The sequence below is a fragment of the Perca flavescens genome, chromosome 15, assembly GCF_004354835.1.
Source record: "Perca flavescens isolate YP-PL-M2 chromosome 15, PFLA_1.0, whole genome shotgun sequence".
NCBI lineage: Eukaryota > Metazoa > Chordata > Actinopteri > Perciformes > Percidae > Perca > Perca flavescens.
In genome coordinates this window covers 30,518,403-30,543,147 of record NC_041345.1, presented here as the reverse complement: position 1 = coordinate 30,543,147, position 24,745 = coordinate 30,518,403, and the positions used below count along the sequence as shown (strand labels likewise).

Genomic DNA, 24,745 nt, shown 5'->3' with positions numbered 1-24,745 from the left:
TTTCAGGAGAAATGATGCTAGGGATGAATGAGTGATGATGTGCTGATGAATGATTGGACTGATGCTCTCAGTGTTTCCTCTCCAGATGAAGGTGTGGACTCTGCTATGAGTCAGTGTGAGGACAGAGAGGAGGGAGTCCCTCCCTCTAACACCACTCTGTGTGGGGAACATGACAGCCAGACCAAAGCTCAGAGGTGAGAGGACCATCTCTAACTGTCCACCACTCAGATCACTCCACCATCATTATTCACACTCAAAGCTCTGTGTGTGTTGTGTTTCAGCCCAGAGAAGCAGCACAGACCTGGACCTGGATCTGGACCTTTTATTAATTTAAAACATGACAAAAAGTACGTAGTTGTTGTGTTCAGTAACACATACATAATGTCTCTATTGTATTCAAACATTTTAAATTAGATATTAAGTCTTTGATTCAGAGAAAATTCCCCTAAATATGTGAGCTATAATTAATTTCTTTCTATCAGGATCCATCACAGACCAGACTGTCCTGAACCTGAACCCAGCTGTGTGTCCATGAAGAGTGACCAGTCTATGCCTTGTTATGTAGTCTTCAAAGATGGATGCCACTCTGATGATCAAAGGTGAGCAGAAGTTAAATGTTAAATTACACTTCATTCAAGTCATTTATTTTGCAGTTACTGTACACCTGTCTACTACCAACATAATATATATTTTAACTTAACTGCAATATATACTGCTTCACTGTAACTGTGCATTTGACAATAAATAACTTTAAAGTGATGGTTCGGACTAATTTCACCCTAGGGTCCTTTGCACCATGACCTCGAGCCCCCAGAAGCTTTTTTCACCTGGGTCGAACATTGGGAGAGTTAGCGTAGAGTAGCCTTATCAGCTGAATAGCTTAGCGCAGGGGCTAATGGATCCGAAGTGTCTCTTAACATTACCCCACTAATAAGGCCTGAAATGATACCAAACTTCTACACTAGTACAACTAGGTTATGCACTCATAAAACGATGGATTGGAAAGTTTGGAAGTACACCTGAAGTGTATGTAAATAACACTTGCCTGCTAGCTTCTGCTCTCTGCTGCTGCTGCTGCTGCTGTTACTACCGGGCAGTAAGAGTGCTTAGGGCCGTCTACAAATTACAACACCGAAAAGAGATGCAACAAAAATATTTATTAATTTAATAATTAAATAAGGTAATGTCTCCAAACTTACCTCAATTATAACTTGTCTCCTGCTAGTTATTCTACAGCACTTTCTTTAAAAAATAAGTTCAATTAATAAATATTTTTGTTGCATCTCTTTTCGGTGTTGTAATTTGTAGACGTCCCTAAGCACTCGTCTTACAGCAGCAACAACAACAGCAGAGAGCAGAAGCCAGCAGGCAAGTGTTATTTACATAAACTTCTGGTGTACTTACAAACTTTACAATCCATCGTTTTATGAGTGCATAACCTATTTGAACTACTGTAGACGTTTAGTATCGTTTCGGGCATTATTAGTGGGGTAATGTTAAGAGACACTTCGGATCCATTAACCCCTGTGCTAAGCTATTCAGCTGATAACGCTACTCTACGCTTACTCTCCCAATGTTCAACCCAGGTGAAAAAAGCTTCTGAGGGTGTGTTTGGCTCGAGGTCATGGTGCAAAGGACCCTAGGGTGAAATTACTCCAAACCATCACTTTAAACCTAAATATAGAAAAGGACTCTCAGTTGAAACACTGCTTTGACATGACATCTCTTCCTCTTTTTATTAGATTAGGTTCAACTTTATTGGATCTGGACCTTTCATTAATTTTAAACAACATGACAAAAAGTACATAGTTGTTGTGTACAGTGTTCAGTAACACATACATACATACATACATACATACACATACATAATGTGACACACATACATAATGTATGTGTTACTGTATTGTATTCAAACATTTTAAATTAGATATTAAGTCTTTGATTCAGAGAAAATTCCCCTAAGTATGTGAGCTTTAATGAATTTCTTTCTATCAGGATCCATCAGAGACCAGACTGTCCTGAACCTGAACCCAGCTGTGTGTCCATGAAGAGTGACAAGTCTATGCCTTGTTATATAGTCTTCAAAGATGGATGCCACTCTGATGATCAAAGGTGAGCAGAAGTTAAATGTTAAATTACACTTCATTCAAGTCATTTATTTATTTTTTATTTTTTATTTTTGGTGGCCTGAAATGCAAACTTATGTAAAAACAATACAGAAAATGCAACACTCAATAGCTCTCTGACTCAAGTCAGGCAGCAGTACCACAGCGTCTTGTGTTTATGACGGAGTTGACATTAACCAACAAGTGCAAACAAAGATATCTCAGACAATGCTCAGGCAATCTAGTAATATCCCCACAGTTGTGGTTTTGACCGGTCTTGAAATAAAATCCTTTGTCAGAGACTGAGACGAGAACAAGATGTAAATCGTAACAGAATGCATTTATATATTAGGGGGTTGATCACAGGGTACCTTACATTACGATAAAGTACACGGCTCATGATACCGTTAATATCACGCGCATCAATATCAATTCTATGATAATCAATATATTACTGACAATTCTTTCATGACACGTCAAGATATCGCTCTACCTATGAGTTACAAAGGTAGTAGTAGTATTTATTTATTGTATTTCATCTTATTAGGTATGGAATATATTTGAGGAAATGTGTAGTTTTTTGTTACTTATTTTTTATTTTGAATATTCTTCAGATCTCCTTTTACAGCAGTCACTTCCACTTGGAAGTAATATCCTTTACAAGGGGTCATAACATTCATACGCTCTTACGTATAAAGTCAAGTCCACAGGAGAACATGTCCCGAATTACAAGGAAGAGAAGAAATAAAAAATATTTAACAACATTGAAAATAAGCAACGTAAACAGAACAAACATCAACTTAAAACAAAACATGGGTTGTATACAGGTTCACCTGGCAGATATAATCAGAGTTTTACTTGTAACGGTCCTCCATCACCGTCATTAATGGTGCCCATCTTTCAATGAAAAGTTCCCTCTGCAGTCTCAACGAATATGCAATTTTATCCATAGTGTAGATATTTCTTAAAATTGTTAGCCATTCAGCTTGGTTTGGCAACTCCTTTTTAAGCCATTTTATTGTAATCGTTTTCTTTATTGCCATACATGGCACTGGCATTGTCATAAGACATGACATTCAGTAACCGACGTATATTATCGGACAGCTGGCAACCAGTAATAAAGCCTGTCTGGACTGGGTGCACTAGAGTCGTAATAACCGATTTAAGTCTCTTTGTCAGTATGGAGGTCAATATTTTACAGTCATAATTTTGAAGTGCTATGGGTCTATATGAACTGCACACTGTAGGGTCCTTTCCCTCCTTATGAATAACCAAAATTATTGTCTCTTTCCAATTTGGTGGGAATTCCCCCTTTTCAAATGCATAAGCGTAAGCTTTCTCTAAAATAGGGCTTATGTCGTCTACAAAGGCTTCATAAAATTCGTTATAGTATCCATCTGAGCCCGGACTTTTGCTGTTTTTTAACCCCTTGATTGTCTCCACAATTTCTTCTCTAGTAATGGGTCGATCTATAGCTTGTGAGTCTTCCTCTGACCGCTTTGGCAGGTTTATGCCCTCTAAGTAGGCATACATTTTTTCTAATTCTGTGCATGGGTCCATATTTGAGTACAGTTTTTTATAGAAAGTGGCAAAAGCTCCCGATACCTCATCCGGTTTATACAGAAAGGGTTTATCTGGGTCATTATTTTTAATTTTCTGTACAACTGTTAGGCTCATCTGTTTTTTTAAGTTGGAATGCTAATAATTTACTAGCCCTACTCCCATGCTCATAATAGCTCTGTTTTAAGAATCTTAAATTTCTCTCAGTGTTATTTGTAAGTCTCCCAAGGCCCTCCTGGCTTCATTAAGCTGATTAAGATCATTTGTAGATAGTTGACTTTTATTTTTCAGTTCTAACGGTTTGATTTGTTCTTCAAGTTCTTTACGTTTGGATTCGCTAAGTCTCGTTTTAGCTGATGCAAATGAGATTATCTTTCCCCTCAAAACTACCATGGCCGCCTCCCACAAGATCGCTGGTGACGTCTCACTCGTGTCATTAAAGTGAAGGTATTGAGCCAATTCTGCCTTTATATGATCTTTAAATGCATTTTCATTTAAGAGTGAAACATTTAAACGCCATAGGCTTGGGTTAGAACACCTACCTAAATCCCAAATAAAACTAACTGGGGCATGGTCACTTAATGTTATGTTATGTGTTTTACAATCCAGGACTCTGTAAGAGTCATATTTAGCGATAAAGAAATAATCAATCCAGGAATATGAGGAGTGCGGGTTTGAATAGAATGTGTAATCCCGGTCTCTTGGGTGTATATGTCTCCATGCGTCGATGAGACCAAGATCCTCCGTCATTTGCTTTACAATCCTACTGGCCCCTGAAGGCGTGGCAAATTATGTTGATTTTTCATCCATCCTATTTGACAAAGTGCAATTAAAATTGCCTCCAATCAGGATGAGTCCTTTAGCTTTTTCTATAATCATTTCATTAATTTTCTTCAAAAAAATGTAGTAGTAGTTTATTTGAACATTTAACAAAAAAAAAAAAAAAAAAAATATATATATACATAAATATATATATAAAATTAAAATGACAGATAAATAAGGACATGTACTTCTCAGCACAATCTACCAAAATTATTATTAATAATTCAAATTCCCATGTTCAAAAAGGAGTAGGAAGAAGTTCATAAACCAACTTTTCTAGTAAAGTTACAAAATTTAAAAATGTATGATTGTTTTCATTTGGAGCTTAGATATTCAGCATAGAGACAGTCACACCACAAATGGACCCGTTCACCAAAATAAATCTCCCCTCTTTATCTTTATTTTCTGAATGTAAACAAAACTGACCGAGCTGTGCAACAATTTTGCCACCCCATGCCTTCTCCCTGAACCATGAAATGAGAAATACATTTGGCTGGCCCATGACCTCTTAAGTTTCATATGCTCAGAATCTGATAGGTGGCTTTCTTGTATCAAGGCTATTGTACATTTAAGATGTTTCAGCTCATTGAGAATTTTTTCCTCTTCATGGGGCTATGTAAGCCTTTAACGTTATAGCTAGTTATTCTTATGCTATCCATTAACTAGCTTACGTATGCAGACCGTTTTACACTTTGCAGTTCTATGTGACCTTGAAGCCCATTGTTATACATATCCCATGTTGTAAAATAAAACATTAACACGAACACTGTAACTATATACATGATAACATTCTGCATCCAGACTTCCAATTTGTTCACCCATAAATATATGAGTCTTCCTTGCAGTAACATAAACAAAACAATACAATGTACTTGAGTTGACTGTGAAAAAAATATTTTTTGCAAGGAAGTGAAGGATTATCCAGATCCTCCATAAAGGGGTCTGGCCTTGACTGCAAGTTCGTTATTGCAGTCCCGCAGTAGATCTGTGTCCCCTCCAACCATCACAGACGTCCTGCGTTTATGTCTCCCACATATATATTCCTATATTCTTAATCTGCCACTGGAGAAAGTTTAGTGCCATTGCCTTTGCACCCATGAAGTCATCATCCAACTAGACAGAAACCAAGTCCCAACAAAGTCTCTCTTTCCCTTCTGTGTTGTGCCCACTACTCACCGGAGGCAAGCTTACCTATCTAAATAGTTTTTACAGTTCTGACATTTCACAGTGCAATTAGTCCACGTCCCAGCTATTGTCTGGAGTGTAATTGTAGAAATGTTAGCCTTTAAAGTTCTTAAGCAAACTTAGTAGCTTACCTCCATAATAAAGTAGCGAGCCAGGTTATTATTACCCCCCCACCCCCCACCGCCGCATCCAAGGGAGAGCAGGAAGGGGAGGGAGAAGCAGAAAAAAGTAATGAAAGATAAGAGGTATTCACCATAGCTGTTTGTCAACTCCCCTCTCTCTCAGCTGCTGCCGCACTTCATAGAAGTCTCACTGTTGTTTATATACTTCAGCAGATAAGTCTGGGTGGAACCTGATGTTGTTGTTCTTGTAGATCAGCTGGCCTTTTGCTCTTGACGCTCTCCAAACACGCTCCTTGTCTCGATAGTTTTGAAATTTCACAATGGGAGGAGGTGGGGACGCGCGCCGATCCGGTAATGCGGTGAGCCCTCTCCAATATCACCGGTGGCTGCACACTCAGATAATATCGATATCGCTAAACCATTTTTCCATAAAGGCGCAAGGATCCATCCCTTCCTCCTTCTTTGGTATGCCCACGATTCTCATGTTATTGTGGCGGCTTCTGTTTTCCAGATCATCTGTCTTTGTTTCCAAAAACTTCACCTTTGCTTCCAGCGCACTGACTTTTGTTTGCAGACCGCTAATTGAATCCTCAGCCGAGGATACCCGTGCTTCAGCCTGTGTGATGCGCCCGTTGCATTCCCGCATGTTCGCCTGTACATCCTTAATAGCAGTTAACACAACGCTAATTTCTGTATGAAAGTCCTGTTTGAGGGATTTAATAGCTTGCATAATATCGGCGCTACTTACGTCATTCCCCTGTGCGCTGTCCATGTCCATCAACATGCCGTCTCCTTCATTGTGTTCGGGTTCAGAAACACTTCCTCGCTAGCTTGAAAATCTAGAGAGTTGAGCAATTTCTTAGGCTTGTTCCCTAATGTTCCCCTGGGCATGTTTAACTTATAATGAAATTAGGTTGACTTTAAGTAGTTATAGGATAGCAGTTGGGCGGTTTTGAAGCAATTATCTGAAGTTCAGCGACCGAGCGGGGACAAGTGCTGCCGTTCAGCTTGATGCCATGTGTAGTTTTATGTTTGTCTTGAAGCTGCTGTGACACTGTGATTTCCTGTATAGGATTAATAAAGGATATATCTATCTATCTAAAAAGGTTGTCCATCACTATCATCACCCCTGAGCATCATATTCAAGCCTGTGCTGCACACTGCACTGAATACAGCTTTAAAATATATATTGAAGCATGTCTGAATTAAATATTGATCATTGATCATACAGAATGTTAAGAAGAACTATATGGATACAAATATACTGTACAGTAGGTGTATTTAACCACTGACTGGTTTTGTATCAGTGTGTTGTGGGTGCAGTGCAGAATATATATTGCTTTTCTATCAGGAGGAATCTGGAAGAACCTGAACCCAGCTGTGTGTCCATGAAGAGGGTTAGGGTTATGGGTAAACTCTGTTGATCAAAGATGAGGATTTCAAATTGATAATCAGCAGGACTAAACGTTTACCACTACAGGGAGTCCTCTGATACACTGTTATCATCCGAATATAATTTCATGGACCTTTACCTTGTGTTTGTCTCTGTGTGGACAGACAAATGTGAGCTAATTCTTCCTGATTCCTCCACAGAGTGGACCAGGAGAGCTCAGAGGTTCCCAGTGGTCAGTCTGCCCAGCAGCATCAAACACACCTGGACTCTATATTTATGGTCTGTACATGTACAACAACTACTTTTACATCTATTCTGCTAACAATCATCTCCATCCTGCACTTTTTAGACCAGTGGATTGTCTGTCAATAGATCTGAGGTTTGCTTCCATGATTTCACTTTGATTTGTCATTCATATAATCTTCTGTTCCAGCTGCTGGAGGAGGACATCGTCACTTTTGTGAAGAATGAGCTGAAGAAGATCCAGAAAGTTCTGAGTCCAAATTACCCAGAATGCTTAGAGAGTCAGAGGGAGGATGAGGAGGTGTTGGACGGTGAGGATGAAGAGCAGAGGAGGAGCAGCAGAGAGGCATTTCTGAAGATCACACTGCACTTCCTGAGGAGAATGAAGCAGGAGGACCTGGCTGACCGTCTGCAGAGCAGTAGGAGGATTTCTCTAAAGATTTAACATGCTGGATATATGGGACATTTACTAATGTCTCAAAAGATGGACCAAAATATATTAATTTACTCATTCTCTGAGGAAATGTTGACAAATGTTCTTTGACATATTGATCTTCTTTGTTTTGTGTTTATTCAGGAAGTCCTGCTGCAGTTGGTAAGCGTAAACTCAAATCTAAGCTGCAGAAGAAATTCCAGTGTGTGTTTGAGGGGACTGCTAAAGGACACCCAACCCTTCTGAATCAGATGTTCACAGAGATCTACATCATAGAGGAAGGGACTGCAGAGGTTAATAATGAACATGAGGTCAGACAGATTGAAACAGCATCCAGGAAACGAGACAGACCAGAAACAAGAATCAGACAAGAAGACATATTTAAAGTCTGGAAGCCTGGAAGAGATGAACCAATCAGAACAGTGATGACAAAGGGAGTGGCTGGCATTGGGAAAACAGTCTTAACACAGAAGTTCACTCTGGACTGGGCTGAAGGCAAAGCCAACCAGCAAATTCAGTTCACATTTCCATTCACTTTCAGAGAGCTGAATTTGCTGAAAGAAGAAAAGTACAGCTTGGTGGAACTTGTCGATCTCTTCTTTAGTGAAACCAAAGAAGCAGGAATCTGCAGGTTTAGAAAGGTCGTGTTTATCTTTGACGGGCTGGATGAGTGTCGACTTCCTCTGGACTTCCACAACACTGAGATCCTGACTGATGTTACAAAGTCCACCTCAGTGGATGTGCTGCTGACAAACCTGATCAGGGGGAAACTGCTTCCCTCTGCTCGCCTCTGGATAACCACACGACCTGCAGCAGCCAATCAGATCCCTCCTGAGTGTGTTGACATGGTGACAGAGGTCAGAGGGTTCACTAACCCACAGAAGGAAGAGTACTTCAGGAAGAGATTCAGAGATGAGGAGCAGGCCAGCAGAATCATCTCCCACATCAAGACATCACGAAACCTCCACATCATGTGCCACATCCCCATCTTCTGCTGGATCACTGCTACAGTTCTGGAGGACGTGTTGAAGACCACAGAGGGAGGAGAGCTGCCCAAGACCTTGACTGAGATGTACATCCACTTTCTTGTAGTTCAGTCCAAAGTGAAGAACATCAAGTATGATAGAGGAGATGAGACAGATCCACACTGGAGCCCAGAGAGCAGGAAGATGATGGAGTCTCTGGGAAAACTGGCTTTTGAGCAGCTGCAGAAAGGCAACCTGATCTTCTATGAATCAGACCTGACAGAGTGTGGCATCGATATCAGAGCAGCCTCAGTGTACTCAGGAGTGTTCACACAGATCTTTAAAGAGGAGAGAGGACTGTATCAGGACAAGGTGTTCTGCTTCATCCATCTGAGTGTTCAGGAGTTTCTGGCTGCTCTTCATCTCCATCTGACATTCATCAACTCTGGAGTCAACCTGCTGGCAGAAGAACAAACAACATCTCAGTGGTCTGAAGTATTCAAAGACAAATCAACGTGTTTCTACCAGAGTGCTGTGGACAAGGCCTTACAGAGTCAAAATGGACACCTGGACTTGTTCCTCCGCTTCCTCCTGGGACTTTCACTGCAGACCAATCAGACTCTCTTACGGGGTTTGCTGACAGAGACAGGAAGTAGCTCACAGACCAATCAGAAAACAGTTGAGTACATCAAGAAGAAGATCAGTAAGAATCAGTCTGTAGAGAGAAACATCAATCTGTTCCACTGTCTGAATGAACTGAATGATCATTCTCTAGTGGAGCAGATCCAACACTCCCTGAGTTCAGGAAGTCTCTCCACAGATAAACTGTCTCCTGCTCAGTGGTCAGCTCTTGTCTTCATCTTACTGTCATCAGAAAAAGATCTGGACGTGTTTGACCTGAAAAAATACTCTGCTTCAGAGGAGGCCTTTCTGAGGCTGCTGCCAGTGGTCAAAGCCTCCAACAAAGCTCTGTACATGCACACGCAACTATCCAGATTAAATTGAGTTTTTCTTAATTCAGAAGAAAATATACATTGTTTGTAATTGTTTTCTTATGTATTGCTGATTCCTCTTCAGACTGAGTGGCTGTAAGCTGTCAGAGATAAGCTGTGAAGCTCTGTCCTCAGTTCTCAGCTCCCAGTCCTCCAGTCTGACACAGCTGGACCTGAGTAACAACGACCTGCAGGATTCAGGAGTGAGGCAGCTGTCGGCTGGACTGAAGAGTCCACACTGCAGACTGGAAACTCTCAGGTTATTCTACCTTCAATTAAAAAAAACGTAAGCTCTTGTTTTCTTAATTCATCAATTATTAAATGGACTGGCTGAATATCATTTTTAGGCTCAGTGGCTGTAACGTGTCAGAGAGAAGCTGTGAAACGCTGTCCTCATTCCTCTTCTCCCCGTCCTTTTGTCTGAGAGAGCTGGACCTGAGTAACAACAACCTGCAAGTGTTTGACCTGAAGAAATACTCTGCTTCAGAGGAGGCTCTTCTGAGGCTGCTACCAGTAGTCAAAGCCTCCAACAAAGCTCTGTACTTCCACACACAACTATCCAGATTAAATTGAGTTTATATTAATTCAGAAAAATAACTTTTGTTTGTAATTAAATTGCTGATTCCTCTTCAGGCTGAGTGGCTGTAACCTGTCAGAGAGAAGCTGTGAAGCTGTTTCCTCAGTTCTCAGCTCCCAGTCCTCTAGTCTGAGAGAGCTGGACCTGAGTAACAATGAGCTGCAGGATTCAGGAGTGAAGCAGCTGTTGGCTGGACTGAAGAGTCCACACTGCGGACTGGAAACTCTCAGGTTAGTGTTCAGTTATTCTGAGATGTTATTTTCTTTAAATGTTAATAATTTAGTGAACTGACTAAACAAAATTAAAAGAGTGAATGAGGTTTAGAAGTCCTCTCTGAGAGAGCTGATCAGAAGCTTGTCAACATTGTAACGTCTTGGTTCACAGCACATAAACTTGACTTGGATATACAGTTAGGTCCAAGTGTATTTGCACAATGACAACATTTTGTTATTTTGGCTCTGGATTTAAAATCAAACAATGATTATGTGCTTACAGTGCAGACTCTCAGCTTTGACATAAGAGTATTCACAGCTATGTTGAATGGACTTTGCAGGAATTATAGTTGGACCCCATATTTAAGGGGACAAGTATTTGGACAAGAGGCTATGCATCTGTTTCTTTGTGTTTGCATGTATGAGTCAGGCAGAGGTGGAAAGAGTACTAGAATATTGTACTCAAGTAAAGGTACTGTTACTTTAAAGACATGTTACTCAAGTTGAAATACATTTGTACAAATGTAGTTAAATCCAAAGTATAAAGTAGGTCAGTATAAATGTAGTCTGAGTAAACGTTACTGCATTAAATGTTTAAAAGGTGAATAACATCATCAACTTGACCCCTTACATTGTATCTATGGCTGATTCTGTTTTATTAATGGAGCTGGGCACACATAAAAGAGACTCACTTCCACTCTGACATTTAGTCATAAATGAATGTAGAAATGCTCAGCTTTTTGCATCTGTTTCACTGTCAATGAGAAGAAGTACAAACAATTGCAACTTCACTGACTGACGAGGTTCTGCAACAGAGCAAAAATAACAATCAGTTATTCTCACAGAATCACAAACAATGTTTTACTCTGAGCAGTGTTGGGAAGGATACTTTCAAAACGTATTTCGTTACAGAATACAGAATACAGAATACATGCCCACAAATGTAATTTGTAACGTATTCCGTTACGTTACTCAATCTGAGTAACGTATTCTGAATACTTGGATTACTTCAGGATTACTTCTACATTGAATTGCCTTTTATAAGTGTAGGAATGCGACCATCACTTACTAAACAGGCATATTATGGTGTGTTCTTTTCATTCCAACTTGCTGAATGTGTACCTGAGCAAGAAGATAGATTATTGTATTGGTAGTCCCGAACTGTATAGCCTACTACAAAAATCTAACCATGGTCTAAGCTACCACGAGCTAATTTTAGCTAACGTTAGCTAGCATGTCAAACGGCGCTGTCAGTCTTTAAAGGGCTCTGGAGCTAGTAAATCAGCACGTATAAGTATAGGAGAATGGAAAGTCCCACGTCAATGTTAAAATAGCAAGGTGAACAGTAAAACTACAGCAGACGACTACCCTTGGCTAATTAAAAAAATAACTTACTTTAAGATGCTTCTTCAGGTTGGAGGTGGAGTAATTTGGACGCTGAAAGGAGGTTGGTTGCTGGCAAGCAGAGGCTGCACTGCACATTTATATTTTGTTCGCCCTGTTCTTTCTTTAATGTGAAATGCTGTTTGAAGATAGAAACTTATTCCTGCCCTGGCTCTGTCGTGCCGGTTCCGACTCCATTGTGACTGATCACGGAGCTAATTTTTTCGATTTCATATCGGGGCTTCTGGAAGATGCAATAGAGTTGCCTTTTATTCAGAGTGAATAAACTTGTGAAACAGAGAAGTATCGTCAGGTAATCCATTGATTTCAACAATGTAACTGTATTCTAAATACAACTATTTAAATTGTAACTGTAATGGAATACAGTTACTCATAATTTGTATTCTGAATACGTAACGCCGTTACATGTATTCCGTTACTCCCCAACACTGACTCTGAGGTTATGAACTCTCACCTTAAATCGGACGTCTCCCTTATTAAAACAACCATTGTTTGTAATTGTCTTCTTATGTATTGCTGATTCCTCTTCAGGCTGAGTGGCTGTAACCTGTCAGAGAGAAGCTGTGAAGCTCTGTCCTCAGTTCTCATCTCCCAGTCCTCTAGTCTGAGAGAGCTGGACCTGAGTAACAACAAGCTGCAGGATTCAGAAGTGAATCAGCTGTCGGCTGGACTGAAGAGTCCACATTGCAGACTGAAAACTATCAGGTTATTCTACCTTTATTAAAAAAAGATTACAACTTAAGCTCTTTTTTTTCTTAATTTATCAATCATTAAATGGATTGTCTGAATATCCTTTTTAGGTTTATTGGCTGTAACCTGTCAGATAGAAGCTGTGAAGCTCTGTCCTCAGTTCTCAGCTCCCAGTCCTCTAGTCTGAGAGAGCTGGACCTGAGTAACAACGACATGCAGGATTCAGGAGTGAAGCAGCTGTCGGCTGGACTGAAGAGTCCACACTGCAGACTGGAAACTCTCAGGTTAGTGTTCAGTTATTCTAAGATGTTATTTTCTTTGTATTGTAATTATTTAGTGGACTGACTAGACAAGATTAAAAGAGTTAATGAGGTTTAGAAGTCCTCTAGTCTGAGAGAGATGATCTTGGAGCTTGTCAACATTGTAATGTCTTGGTTCACAGCACATAAACTTGACTTGGATATACAGTTAGTTCCAAGTGTATTTGGACAATGACAAAATTTTGTTATTTTGACACTGCATTTGATCGACGTGCATCGACCTGAGAGGACGCTGGCGCTGTTTGTTTGCCACTTCTCCGTCTGCTATTTTCTTGTGTTTTTCCTGTTTGTTTGCGTTCGCTGTGCCCCTACCTCTGGACAGTCTCTGTACCTCTGGACAACCTCTCTGCTGGTTCCCGAAGCCGCCTGGGTTCCTCGACCGGACTCTCGCCTCTTTGGTTAGCTGCTAGCTGGCCGCCCCCGTTTACCAAACGCGTGGTGGCTAATCCTAGCTGCTACAGCGGCTATACCGATTGCTGACCTCCTTCTCACAGGCAACCTCCACCAAATGCGAGCTGTGACCGATACTGGACTTTCATCTCCTCCTGTCATGCCATGGATCATTCTGGTACACACATAATTCATCCACCTCTGTGCTCCTAGCCCACGGCTAACCGCTATCACGGAGCTCTCAGTCCCTCCGCTCTGCATCATGATCAAATATTCAACTCTGCAACTGGTCGAACTTGTCAACTACTCCATTCCATCCTGCATCCCAGTCATCAGACAGCTCAGACTTCTACATCGACCCCACAGAAGCTCTCGCCGCAAGTTTGTTTTCTTCCACCACGGACAATCCATTACATCCATCTGGTCACCTGCACGCTCTGTCGCACCTGTCCCACGTCATCAGAATGCTTCACCCACTGGCTCACGTAGGGCTGAACGCACACAAAGAAATCATCCCTCACAGTCCATCATGAAGCCTATACACTCCACCTCACTGCCTACAAAGACGCCCTCATTGCTGCCAAATCTGCCTACCTCTCCACCATCCTCACCGACCCCTGCCAAAACCTCAGAACCCTCTTCTCCACAATGAACAACCTCATCAAGCCTCGGACCAACACCCTCCCTACCTCTACTCCGGGTCTCTGCAACTCATTCCTCCACTTTTTCACTGACAAAATCAACAACATTTACCAATCTCTATCCCCTGTATCTGACCTCCCAGGATCTACTCCAGCACCTACCATGGCCCCTCTTCTCCCCATCTCTTCTGACCTCCCGACCCCTTCTCCTCACTGCCTACTCTCCCAGTTTGACCCGGTCATTTCTCCTGAAATCTCCAAACTCATCAGCTCTTCCAAACCCACCACCTGCTCCCTTGACCCCCTCCCTACTCCACTCCTGAAATCCTGCCTCTCCGTCCTATGCCCCTACCTCACTAACCTCTTCAACTCCTCACTGTCCCTTGGAACTGTCCCCTCTGCCTTCAAAATTGCCGCTGTCACCCCAATCCTTAAAAAACCTGGTCTAGATGCGTCCTTCCTCAACAACTACCGCCCAATATCCAACCTCCCCTTTCTGTCTAAAACCCTGGAACATATAGTCACCGCACAACTACAAACCCATCTTCATGCCAATAACCAGTTTGAACCCGTCCAATCTGGCTTTTGCCCGTCCACAGCACAGAAACCGCTCTCCTCAAAGTCCTCAACGACCTCCTCACCTCTGCTGACACCGGTTCCCTCAACATCCTCATCCTCCTCAACCTGCTCACCAGACTCAATGACCTCGGTATCGAAGGTACTGCACTAAGCTGGCCCCACTCCTACCTTTCCAACAGATCCCACTTCATCTCTCTCCATAACCACACCTCTGCCACAGCCACAGTCACTCAAGTTGTTCCCCAAGGCTCCGTACTCGGCCCCCTCCTCTTCATCATCTACGTCCTCGTTCTTGGTCAGATACTCCGCCACTTCAACCTGGACTTCCACTGTTATGCCGATGACACCCAGATTTACCTCAGCACCAAATCCCCCCACAATCCTCCTCTCTCCCACATCAACTCCTGTCTGTCAGCTATTAAAACCTGGATGCAACACAACTTCCTCAAACTCAACAATGACAAAACAGAATTCCTCCTCATCGGCTCCAAATCCACACTCAGCAAAACCAATAACCCCACTCTCACCATCGACGGCACCATTGTCTCTCCATCTCCCCAGGCCCGCAACCTTGGCGTTATCTTTGATTCTACCCTCTCCTTTGAGCCTCACATCCGTCAAGTCATTAAAACCTCCTTCTTTCACCTACGCAACATCGCCAAAATCAGACCCTCTTACACACCACCCGCTGCTGAAAGACTCATTCACGCCTTAATCTCCTCCCGACTGGACTTCTGCAACTCACTTCTCGTCGGCATCAGCTCTACATACATCAACCGACTCCAACTGGTCCAGAATTCAGCCCCCGCCTCATCACCCGCTCCACATCCTGGCACCACGTCACTCCTGTCCTAAAACAACTCCACTGGCTTCCTATCTCCCACCAGATCACCTACAAAATCCTGGTCCTCACCTACAAAGCCCTCCACCATCTGGCTCCCTCATACCTCACTGACCTCTCCCCCTACCAGCCCTCACGGTCCCTCAGATCCACGTCAGCCGGTCTCCTCTCCATCCAAAAGTCCAGACTCTGCAGTCTTGGGGACAGAGCATTCTCCAGGGCAGCTCCCAGGCTCTGGAACTCCCTCCCCCAAGAGACCTGCACCTCTGAGTTCCTCACCATCTTCCAGTCCCGCCTCAAGACCCATCTCTTCACCTCTGCCTATCCGTAGCCCCATGCCCCCGTCCCCATTCATTTGGACCTGAATCTTGTTTTGTTTTGTATTGTATTGTTTTGTTTTGTTCTGTTTTTATAAACTTCCTGCCCTGTAAAGCGACTTTGAGTCTTTGAAAAGCGCTATATAAATTCAATTTATTACTGTATTTGAAATCAAACAATGATTACGTGCTTACAGTGCAGACCCTTAGCTTCAACATGACAGTATTCACAGCTATGTTGAATGGACTATGCAGGAATTTTGGTTGGACCCCATATTTAAGGGGACAAGTATTTTAACAAGAGACTGCATTGATTTCTTTGTGTCTGCATATATGAGTCAGGCAGAGGTGGAAAGAGTACTAGAATATTATACTCAGGTAAAAGTACTTTTACTTTAAAGAAATTTTACTCAAGTAAAAATACTTCTGTACAAATTTAGTTAAATTCAAAATAATACGAATATGAATATATATGAATATCGCGATAAAGATTTTACTTGCGATAAATAAACAGATATTGAAGTGTTTGTTACTTATGTCGTTGTTGGGAATTGGTAAAGGTACATATTCAATTATTGGTAATTTATCAAAGATGTTTTATCAATATTAGTAAAGTTATGAATATGTGTATTCATAATTTTACCAAATTGACAAACAATAAAAATAGTGCACCACCCTGGAATGAGGGACCAATACTTATACTGTGAAACCAGTCTCATAGGTGGTGTTGCCTTTTAAAGGAACACGCCGACTTATTGGGAATTTAGCTTATTCACCATAACCCCCAGAGTTAGACAAGTCAATAAATATCCTTCTCATCTCCGTGCGTGCTGTAATGCTGTCTGACGGCTCCAGCGGCATGAGGCCAGCACAGAACATGCAGGTAATGGTTCCAGTAATCCTACTGCTCCGAATAAGTGACAAAATAATGCCAACATGTTCCTATTTACATGTTGTGATTTATAGAGTCACAGCGTGTACAAAAAACAACGTAACATCAGACACAGCCGTCTTCTAACTGTAAACGAACTATATTCTCAGGCGGAAGAATATAGAACTTGGGCGGAGTGATATGCTCGCAGCAAGCCTGTCTGAGAATATAGTTCCCGGTTTGTTTACTGTTAGAAGACGGCTGTGTCTCATGTTACGTTGTTTTTTGTACACGTTAATTATACAAATCACAACATGTAAATAAGGCTGTGTTGCCGTTATTTTGTCACTTTTGTGACAATTCGGAGCAGTAGGCTAGTTGGAACCAGTTACCTGCAGGATCTGTGCTGGGCTAAGCTAATGCTGGAACCGTCAGACAACGTTACAGCACGCACGGAGATGAGAAGGGTATGTATGGACTAGTCTAACTCTGGGGGTTACAGTGAATAAGCTAAATTCCCAATAAGTCGGCGTGTTCCTTTAAAATACAGATCTTACTTCATGTGATTAATTTATCTCATATTTATAAAGTGAACGGGAAGGGTGAAATTCAAGTACTTACCTGTTCATCCAGCTGTTACTATAACAGATACAAACTAGAAAATTCCGCAAGAAATTTTGACAGTGTGCCCTACTACTTGGTGCACATCCGAATTACACTGGCTAACAGTCAATCTGCTGTTTGACACGTCTTGAAAAGAGAGGACAACATGGCCTACAGTAAAGAGTCTCCATGATAGGAGGTGTGTGTGTGAGAACTTGTTGCTATGGTGATTTCCGCAGTGAGGGAGTAAAGGAGGGAGGGGGAGACAGTATCTTTAATGGGTCAAACATGTCCATTTAATGATAAATATTCCTCAGTTTGTTCTGTAATTCAAAAACGTAGGTCCAAACGGCAAACATATTACCATCACAAGAGAGATAAAAGTCTGCTGAACGCATTGATGTGGTTTCTACGTTTGTGGTGTTAAATATATGTGACACAAAGCAGTTAACAAACAGGGAACCGTCTGTGTCCTTCCAGATATTTTTTTCATTGTTTCTATCGGCCGTTGGTGTGAACAGAGCCAAAAGTTTATGTCCGGTGGATTCCGTAGTTGCACGTCTGCGACTGGCACCAAAATTTCCTACATTTTGACCAACCATGATGTATGAAGAGTGAAAACTGTAGACTGGAGAGAGCAATTTGTTTGGAAAAATTTCAGAAAATCATACAGCAGTTCCCCCCTCTGTTCTCCCCTCTGGCTCTCAGCATTCCGTCCCCATATACACACATTGGAAAATCTGAAACGTTCTGAAAAGGGATATATCTACATGTAGGTATGACCCCCCAGGCCTCCGAGTTTCCATGTAGGTCGCACTCTTTGTTTAAGATGGTACTCAGGCCTGCATATGGTACATGTGGTTCCCTTTGTTTAACCACACTGCTCGGTCCCAACACAGTGTTATTCTAAAATACAACAAATTACTTATTGAATTTAAAACAAATGAAAGGAAATCATTTCAAACATTCTTCTATGGAACCAATTGAATATTGAATTGAATATAAATTGGAACCACTAAAAAAAGAATGAGTTACATTTAAAAGTGCAGTTTTCTAGCTTTTTTCTTTCAGCTAACACAAAACATCACTGAGTGTCTTGTGCGATATGTCGCAACCTTTCGCGATTTATATATTGCACCAGTTGATATTGCGATGACGATAAAAAAAACAATATATTGTGATGCCCTAACTCATATTATATATGTAACATTTCAGATCCTTGACACTACAGGGGGTTATTTAAAAGAAAATCTCAGAAATGTGTTCTATGTGGTCTATTTAGTCTGTGGTGTGCCCCCCATAATTTACCTTTAAGGGGGAATAGGTTGGGTTCTTATGGGTTAAATCTGATATCTTCCTTAAAACTTAGTTTGAACTTGTTTTCTTATGTTTTGCTGATTCATCTTCAGGCTGAGTGGATGTAACCTGTCAGAGAGAAGCTGTGAAGCTCTGTCCTCAGTTCTCAGCTCCCAGTCCTCTAGTCTGAGAGAGCTGGACCTGAGTAACAACGAGCTGAAGGATTCAGGAGTGAAGCAGCTGTCGGCTGGACTGAAGAGTCCACACTGCAGACTGGAAACTCTCAAGTTAGTGTACTGCTGATTGTGTTTGTAAAATGATAACACTCTGAACTGTTATTTACTTCATATATTATTTATTATCTTATCCTTTGTTGGTTGAGTGGCTGTAAGCTGTCAAAGAGAAGCTGTGAAGCTCAGGCCTCTAGTCTGAGAGACTCAGGATGTGTACAGGGTTTTCACTATGGCAACTGTTTTATCATTTAATAGCTGACTGGATATATATTACATATATCCATTATTCAATTCTTCAAATAATTACAACCTCATTCTTCCTGAGCACATTTTTTCTTTTAAGTTCCTTCTGTATACATGTAGGGAGGATGAGCTGCCTATCACGTTTCACTTCATCAAAGTTGATTGAAACATTTTGGTCGCCTAAAAGATCTTGTCCAGTGTTCGTTAGCATCTTGTCAACCAAAGCTAGTGTTAGCTGGTAACTAAAGGGAAAGTCGGTTTGTACATGCAGATGAATGGCGTCAGTACCCAGAGGTCCATGTTTACCTGACCATAACTCTCCACTGGGTGAGGTGGAAAGAGTACCAGAATATTGTACTCAAGTACAGTTACTTTAAAGAAATGTTATTAAAGTAAAAGTACTCGTGTACAAACATTAACGACTAAAACTATGTTCTATCAAAGACAGAGATATGCAGACACTGTGCTTTCAGTATTATAAAGTTGCATGAACCGTACGTTGATACTGTTTTATTAATCTCAATTATTGTGGAACTGGACGCATATACAGGAACCACATGTTCACTCCCACGGTGAGATATAAGTGGATGTTGAAATGCAAACTGGACAGACAACAGCAGCTCTCCCACGGTTTCTCTGTCATGGTTCATGTTTAATGGAGGATCTGAGTGAAGGTGTATGAAGTTGTTCTGACTTTGTTTCTTCCTGCAGGACAGACCATGGTGGACTGCAGTGGTTGAGACCTGGTCTGAGGAAGTGTGAGTGTATTTAAAGTTTGATTCATGAGAACTCAGCTGCATGTTACACTAGATTTTTACATTTTCTTGACTGAAGTATGATGATAAATTTCACCAGATTTTCAGTCAGGATCTGTTTTCTGTCACTGTGCCTGGAAAGATGTTAGAATCAATCAATCAATTTAAAATCCACAAACACAACAAACTAAACAAAGTGATCTAACAGAAAAAATTAATACATTTCAATAGTCTAGCCAGCAGAAAGCTAACTTTGTTTCTTTTGACTGTCACTAAACTGGAGGAAGTTTAATGAACTGTATTTGCTGATTCTTGGTATGAACATTAGCTTCGGTACATCGGTCAGAATGCATTTGACAGGACCCCAGTATAAATTTACTGAACTTTATTGTGTTAGCTTGAAGGCACAGCAATGCACACTGTACTTATTCACTTTAGACTAAATCTGTGACACTGAGGCTCTGCAAACAGAAAGTTGGCAAAGAAAAGGAGTACAAAGTTAATGCCTATAAAATACAATCCAACAATAAGTATGCTTCACATTCTTAGGATACAATTAGACAAATTCATAACTAAATAAATTAACTAAGTTACTCAACTTACCTTAATATCAAATTACAGTACTCACAATGCTTTAATATCAAAGTATTAGGCATTTACAAAGGCTGCCATCATAAACCAAACACATCAACTAACACTAACACAATAAGAAGTCGTTATGGCAGTGACAATATTTTACATAGAGGCTTAATTACTTAAATTAATTTCCATTGTCTATACAGCCCCTTTACATTGGTAAACACTAGGGGTGTGACGGGACACCCAGCTCCCGAGATGAGACACGAGATTGGGTTCACGAGATCGAGATTTTAACACAATTTTACAGAAAATTTCAATGAAGAAATAAGACTGACCTCAGACCAGCGTACACATGGTTTTAGAGCAAGCTGCAGGTGATCAGGTGGAAATGGAAACAGGCTGAAAGACAGAATCTTAATAATAAAACATTGTTTGTTGTGATTGTGTGTTTTCAGTCTACACAGCTGTAAATCTTTCAATCACCATCAGATGTATTTATAAACTGAATGAATTGTTATAACTGGATTGTTGAAGTTAAAGTTTGTTAAACACAGCTGAATATTAAATTACATTTTAAATTATTTTCTTTCAGTAATTGTCAGTAAAGTTGTTAATAAATCAAGTAAGGGTTAAAGGAGAACTCTGGGCAAGTTTTACGTTAATCTTGATCGCTGTATATGAGTACTGTCGATAGCAAAAAAAACGAGCCAAATCGGTGCTAGCAACACGAAGCTGCTGCAGCTAATGCCGAGAGCTCCCACTCAGCTAAAACGGCAGTTACGGGGGCATAAGATAAAGAGTGCCTTTGTGCCTCTTAACAGACACAAAATGTAATTAAAATGTCTGTGCAACATGAACAGGGACCTTACATGACAACTAGATGCATTTAGCAACTTAGCCATTGTTTAAATGCACCTACCCTCTTAGCTGCTAGCTGCCATCTGGGATGAGTGAGTGTGTTCAGCCAGGCTCCAGTAATAATCATCACGCAGCAGTTCCATGTGTATTTGTAGCATATATATCCATTTTGTGTGCTGTCGATGGTGAATATGAGTCTCTGCAGTGGTGAATTGTGTGGTAGTTTCCTTAGCCAGGCTAGCAGCCCCGACCGGCATCCTTCTACTTCCTCCCCGCCTCCCTTGCCTGCCGCGGCCGACAACAATCCACAGGCGCCCGCTGGTCTGGTGGAAGTCCTCCAGAGGACAGTTCATGCTTTCGCTGCGAAATTTTGAAGTTTATTCCCCCTCAAAAATAGGTAATTGAGCATTGTAGTGGTTATGATCCTATCAGTGACTATGTAACTACATGGAAACACACCAAATGATGTCTGTTTCTTGTAAAGTAACTAGCATTACAGAAGGCTGTAGCCTTGCGCTGAAGTCCCGTGGGAATTTAGTTGTAGCAGGAAAAGGTAAACAACAGTGTGCAGATCGCCTTCAGTAACGCTATTACTGTACAAGAAACAGGCATCATTTGGTCCGTTTCCATGTAGTTACACTGATAGGATCACTACAGTGCTCAATTACTGCTGCGTGATGATTATTACCGGAGTCTGGCTGAACACACTCACTAGACAGCAGCTAGCAGCTAAGAGGGTAGGTGAATTTAAACAATGGCTAAGTTGCGAAATGCATCTAGTTGTCATGTAAGGTCCCTGTTCATGTTGCACAGACATTTTAATTGCATTTTGTGTCTGTTAAGAGGCACAAAGGCACTCTTTATCTTATGCCCCCATAACTGCCGTTTAGCTGAGTGGGAGCTCTCGGCATTAGCTGCAGCAGCTTCGTGTTGCTAGGACCAATTTGGCTCGTTTTTTTTTGCTATCAACAGTACTCATATACATATAGCGATCAAGATTAACGTAAAAATTGCCCAGAGTTCTCCTTTAAGCCCCGACGAGGTGTCCATTGTCGGGTTTAATGAACTTCGGTGTCGGACGGTTCACGCCTCGCCATCGTCCATTAATATCTGACAATGGTAACCACGAAGGGCATTAAACCGCTTATACCATAGTCACTTGCCGAATAACATATTTTTCCAAACAATAAGACCGTTTCCCTGGCTACGCCTGAGGGTTAAACTAATACTTGGAACAATCATTCCATCACATAAGATTCTTATGCAATGCAAACGTTATTCCCTGCTCCAGGAAATAGGAAGGACCTTAGATACGACTTGCCACTCTTAGCAACGGGAGATACTTATAGTTGGCTCAGCTCGTATAACCCTTCAGCTCAGCCATTAGCCATGTCATTTCCCCCCAAAACAATATAACGACTTTTACGAACAATTTTATCTGTGTATATGTGTAATGTTACTGTCAGCCGCAGCCTGAACTAGCGACCTGAACAGTGAACAGGATGTGAGATAACGTTATTCGCTGTGAGACAAAGTCAGTTCAGAGGGGCACTAAAACTTACTTCTTGCAGCTTAATGTGTGTTAGCGCCTTCCTGTGGTGTTCAGAGGACGAGGTCAGAGCGCATTCATTTTGAACAGTTAACAGTCAGTTTCACCAGAACTCCTTTAGTAGGTGTCCTATAACACTTTGTTATGGACACCCTGCAGCCAATCAGAATTGAGTATTCACCCAGACCATTGTATAACAGATGATAACTTGCAGCTGTATTGTGTCTTGTTCTCTCGATCAGATGTCTGTGAACTTGAACTGGACACAAACACAGTACACAGAAGACTCAAACTGTCTGTTAACAACAGGAAGGTGACGTATGTGGAGGAGGATCAGTCATATCCTGATCATCCAGACAGATTTGACTACTGTCCTCAGTTGCTGTGTAGAAATGGTCTGACTGGTCGCTGTTACTGGGAGGTCGAGAGAAGAGGAGATATTGATATATCAGTGAGTTACAGAGGAATCAGAAGGAGAGGAGGCAATACTGAGTGTAGGTTTGGATGGAATGATCATTCCTGGAGTCTGATTTGCTCTGATTATGATGGTTACTCTGTCAGGCACAATAACAGAGAAACAGTCCTCACTTCCTCCTCTGTCACTAACAGAGTAGCAGTGTATGTGGACTGTCCTGCTGGCACTCTGTCCTTCTACACAGTCTCCTCTGACTCACTGATCCACCTCCACACCTTCAACACCACATTTACTCAAACTCTTTATCCTGGGTTTATGGTATGGTCTTGGTCCTCAGTGTCTCTGTGTCCTCTGCAGGACTGAGAGTCTCTCCTGTGGACAGAAACACTGACTGATGATCAGCTGCTGAAATCAAAGTTCAGTCTGTTCACCATCAACACACTGCACTGTGAAGCAGATCTGTCTCAGACTCAAACACTAAACATTAATTTCTCTGATTTCATCTCTTTGATTATCAACATTTAAACTGTTTAACTAGAAACACTTCATGATTCCTGTCATCAGCTGGCTCTCTTTACCTGAGGATACACTGTATAAAGCTGAGTGAATGTGATGTTACTTTAAGTTTTTGGTAAATCTGTGTCCATGGATACGAGCTGTACCGAGAGTTTCTGATATCAGATTTGTGTTGTAATAAACTTTTATATTCAAGTAAGAACAACTGAGGCTCTGAGACTAAGACTAAAATATTAAACTTAAAGTCTGAAACTGAGCTCTGAAAGAAACTTCTCCAAATGTCAAACAAGAGTCTTTCAGGATCCAATTCAGCATCTGTGAAAAAATAATTACAGGTTGTAAAAAGATCTGTTTCTGTATACAAACTAAATCTTTTGTTTCTACTCAACAGTTTTCATCTTCTTACAGATTTTTATTTTTTATGGCTCTCCATAGCCATTGTTCTTATTCACATTTATGAATTACTTTTTACTTGTACTTCCCTTTGTTTTGTGTTACTTAATTTTTAATATGTATTATCGTGTATGTTTTTATGTAAAGCACATCATGATTCTATCTGTGAAAAGTGTTCTTTAAATAAAGCTATGCTGAATTAATCAAAAAGCTGCAATGATTCATAAGAAAAACTTAAATTCATGTGTAACAATTTTTTTTGTAATTCATCCTCTTTGTATGTTTCTAAAAACACTGAAGTATATGTTGCCATGTTTTGCTGGCTGTACTCTGCATTTTGCTTGATTGAAGATGGGGGCCTAAGTGCTGCATTTTGTACCATGTGTTGTGTATTGGGTTTGTGGTGTTATACCCCTGGAGCCCAGGGTGAGCATATCATGCTCTCACCTATACACACCTGCAAGGTATAATCACTCTGATGTTCCCTTTGTGTCACTACACCCTGAGGAAGGCTCAAGCCGACACACAGTGTATTTTTAATGTCTTTTCCTATTTAATAAAGGCCTTTTTATTACTTTTTGTCACCAACCATGAGTGCCTGGACTTGTTTTTTTTAATGGTGTTAGAAAATTACACTAAAACA

General features: G+C 41.1%; 1 protein-coding gene across 1 annotated transcript; it reads left to right on the top strand.

Annotated features, from left to right (window-relative positions):
* Positions 1–26: 26 nt before the first annotated feature.
* LOC114570221 (protein NLRC3) lies at positions 27–24,246 on the top strand. The gene is made up of 12 exons (XM_028600473.1): positions 27–194; positions 282–347; positions 483–599; positions 1,996–2,112; positions 7,146–7,191; positions 7,392–7,466; positions 7,621–7,849; positions 8,008–9,799; positions 10,454–10,627; positions 18,675–18,848; positions 19,749–19,795; positions 23,021–24,246. Exons 1-12 carry the CDS (start codon positions 28–30, stop codon positions 23,554–23,556), a joined length of 3,540 nt encoding a protein of 1,179 aa, XP_028456274.1. The 5' UTR covers position 27; the 3' UTR covers positions 23,557–24,246.
* Positions 24,247–24,745: the final 499 nt, after the last annotated feature.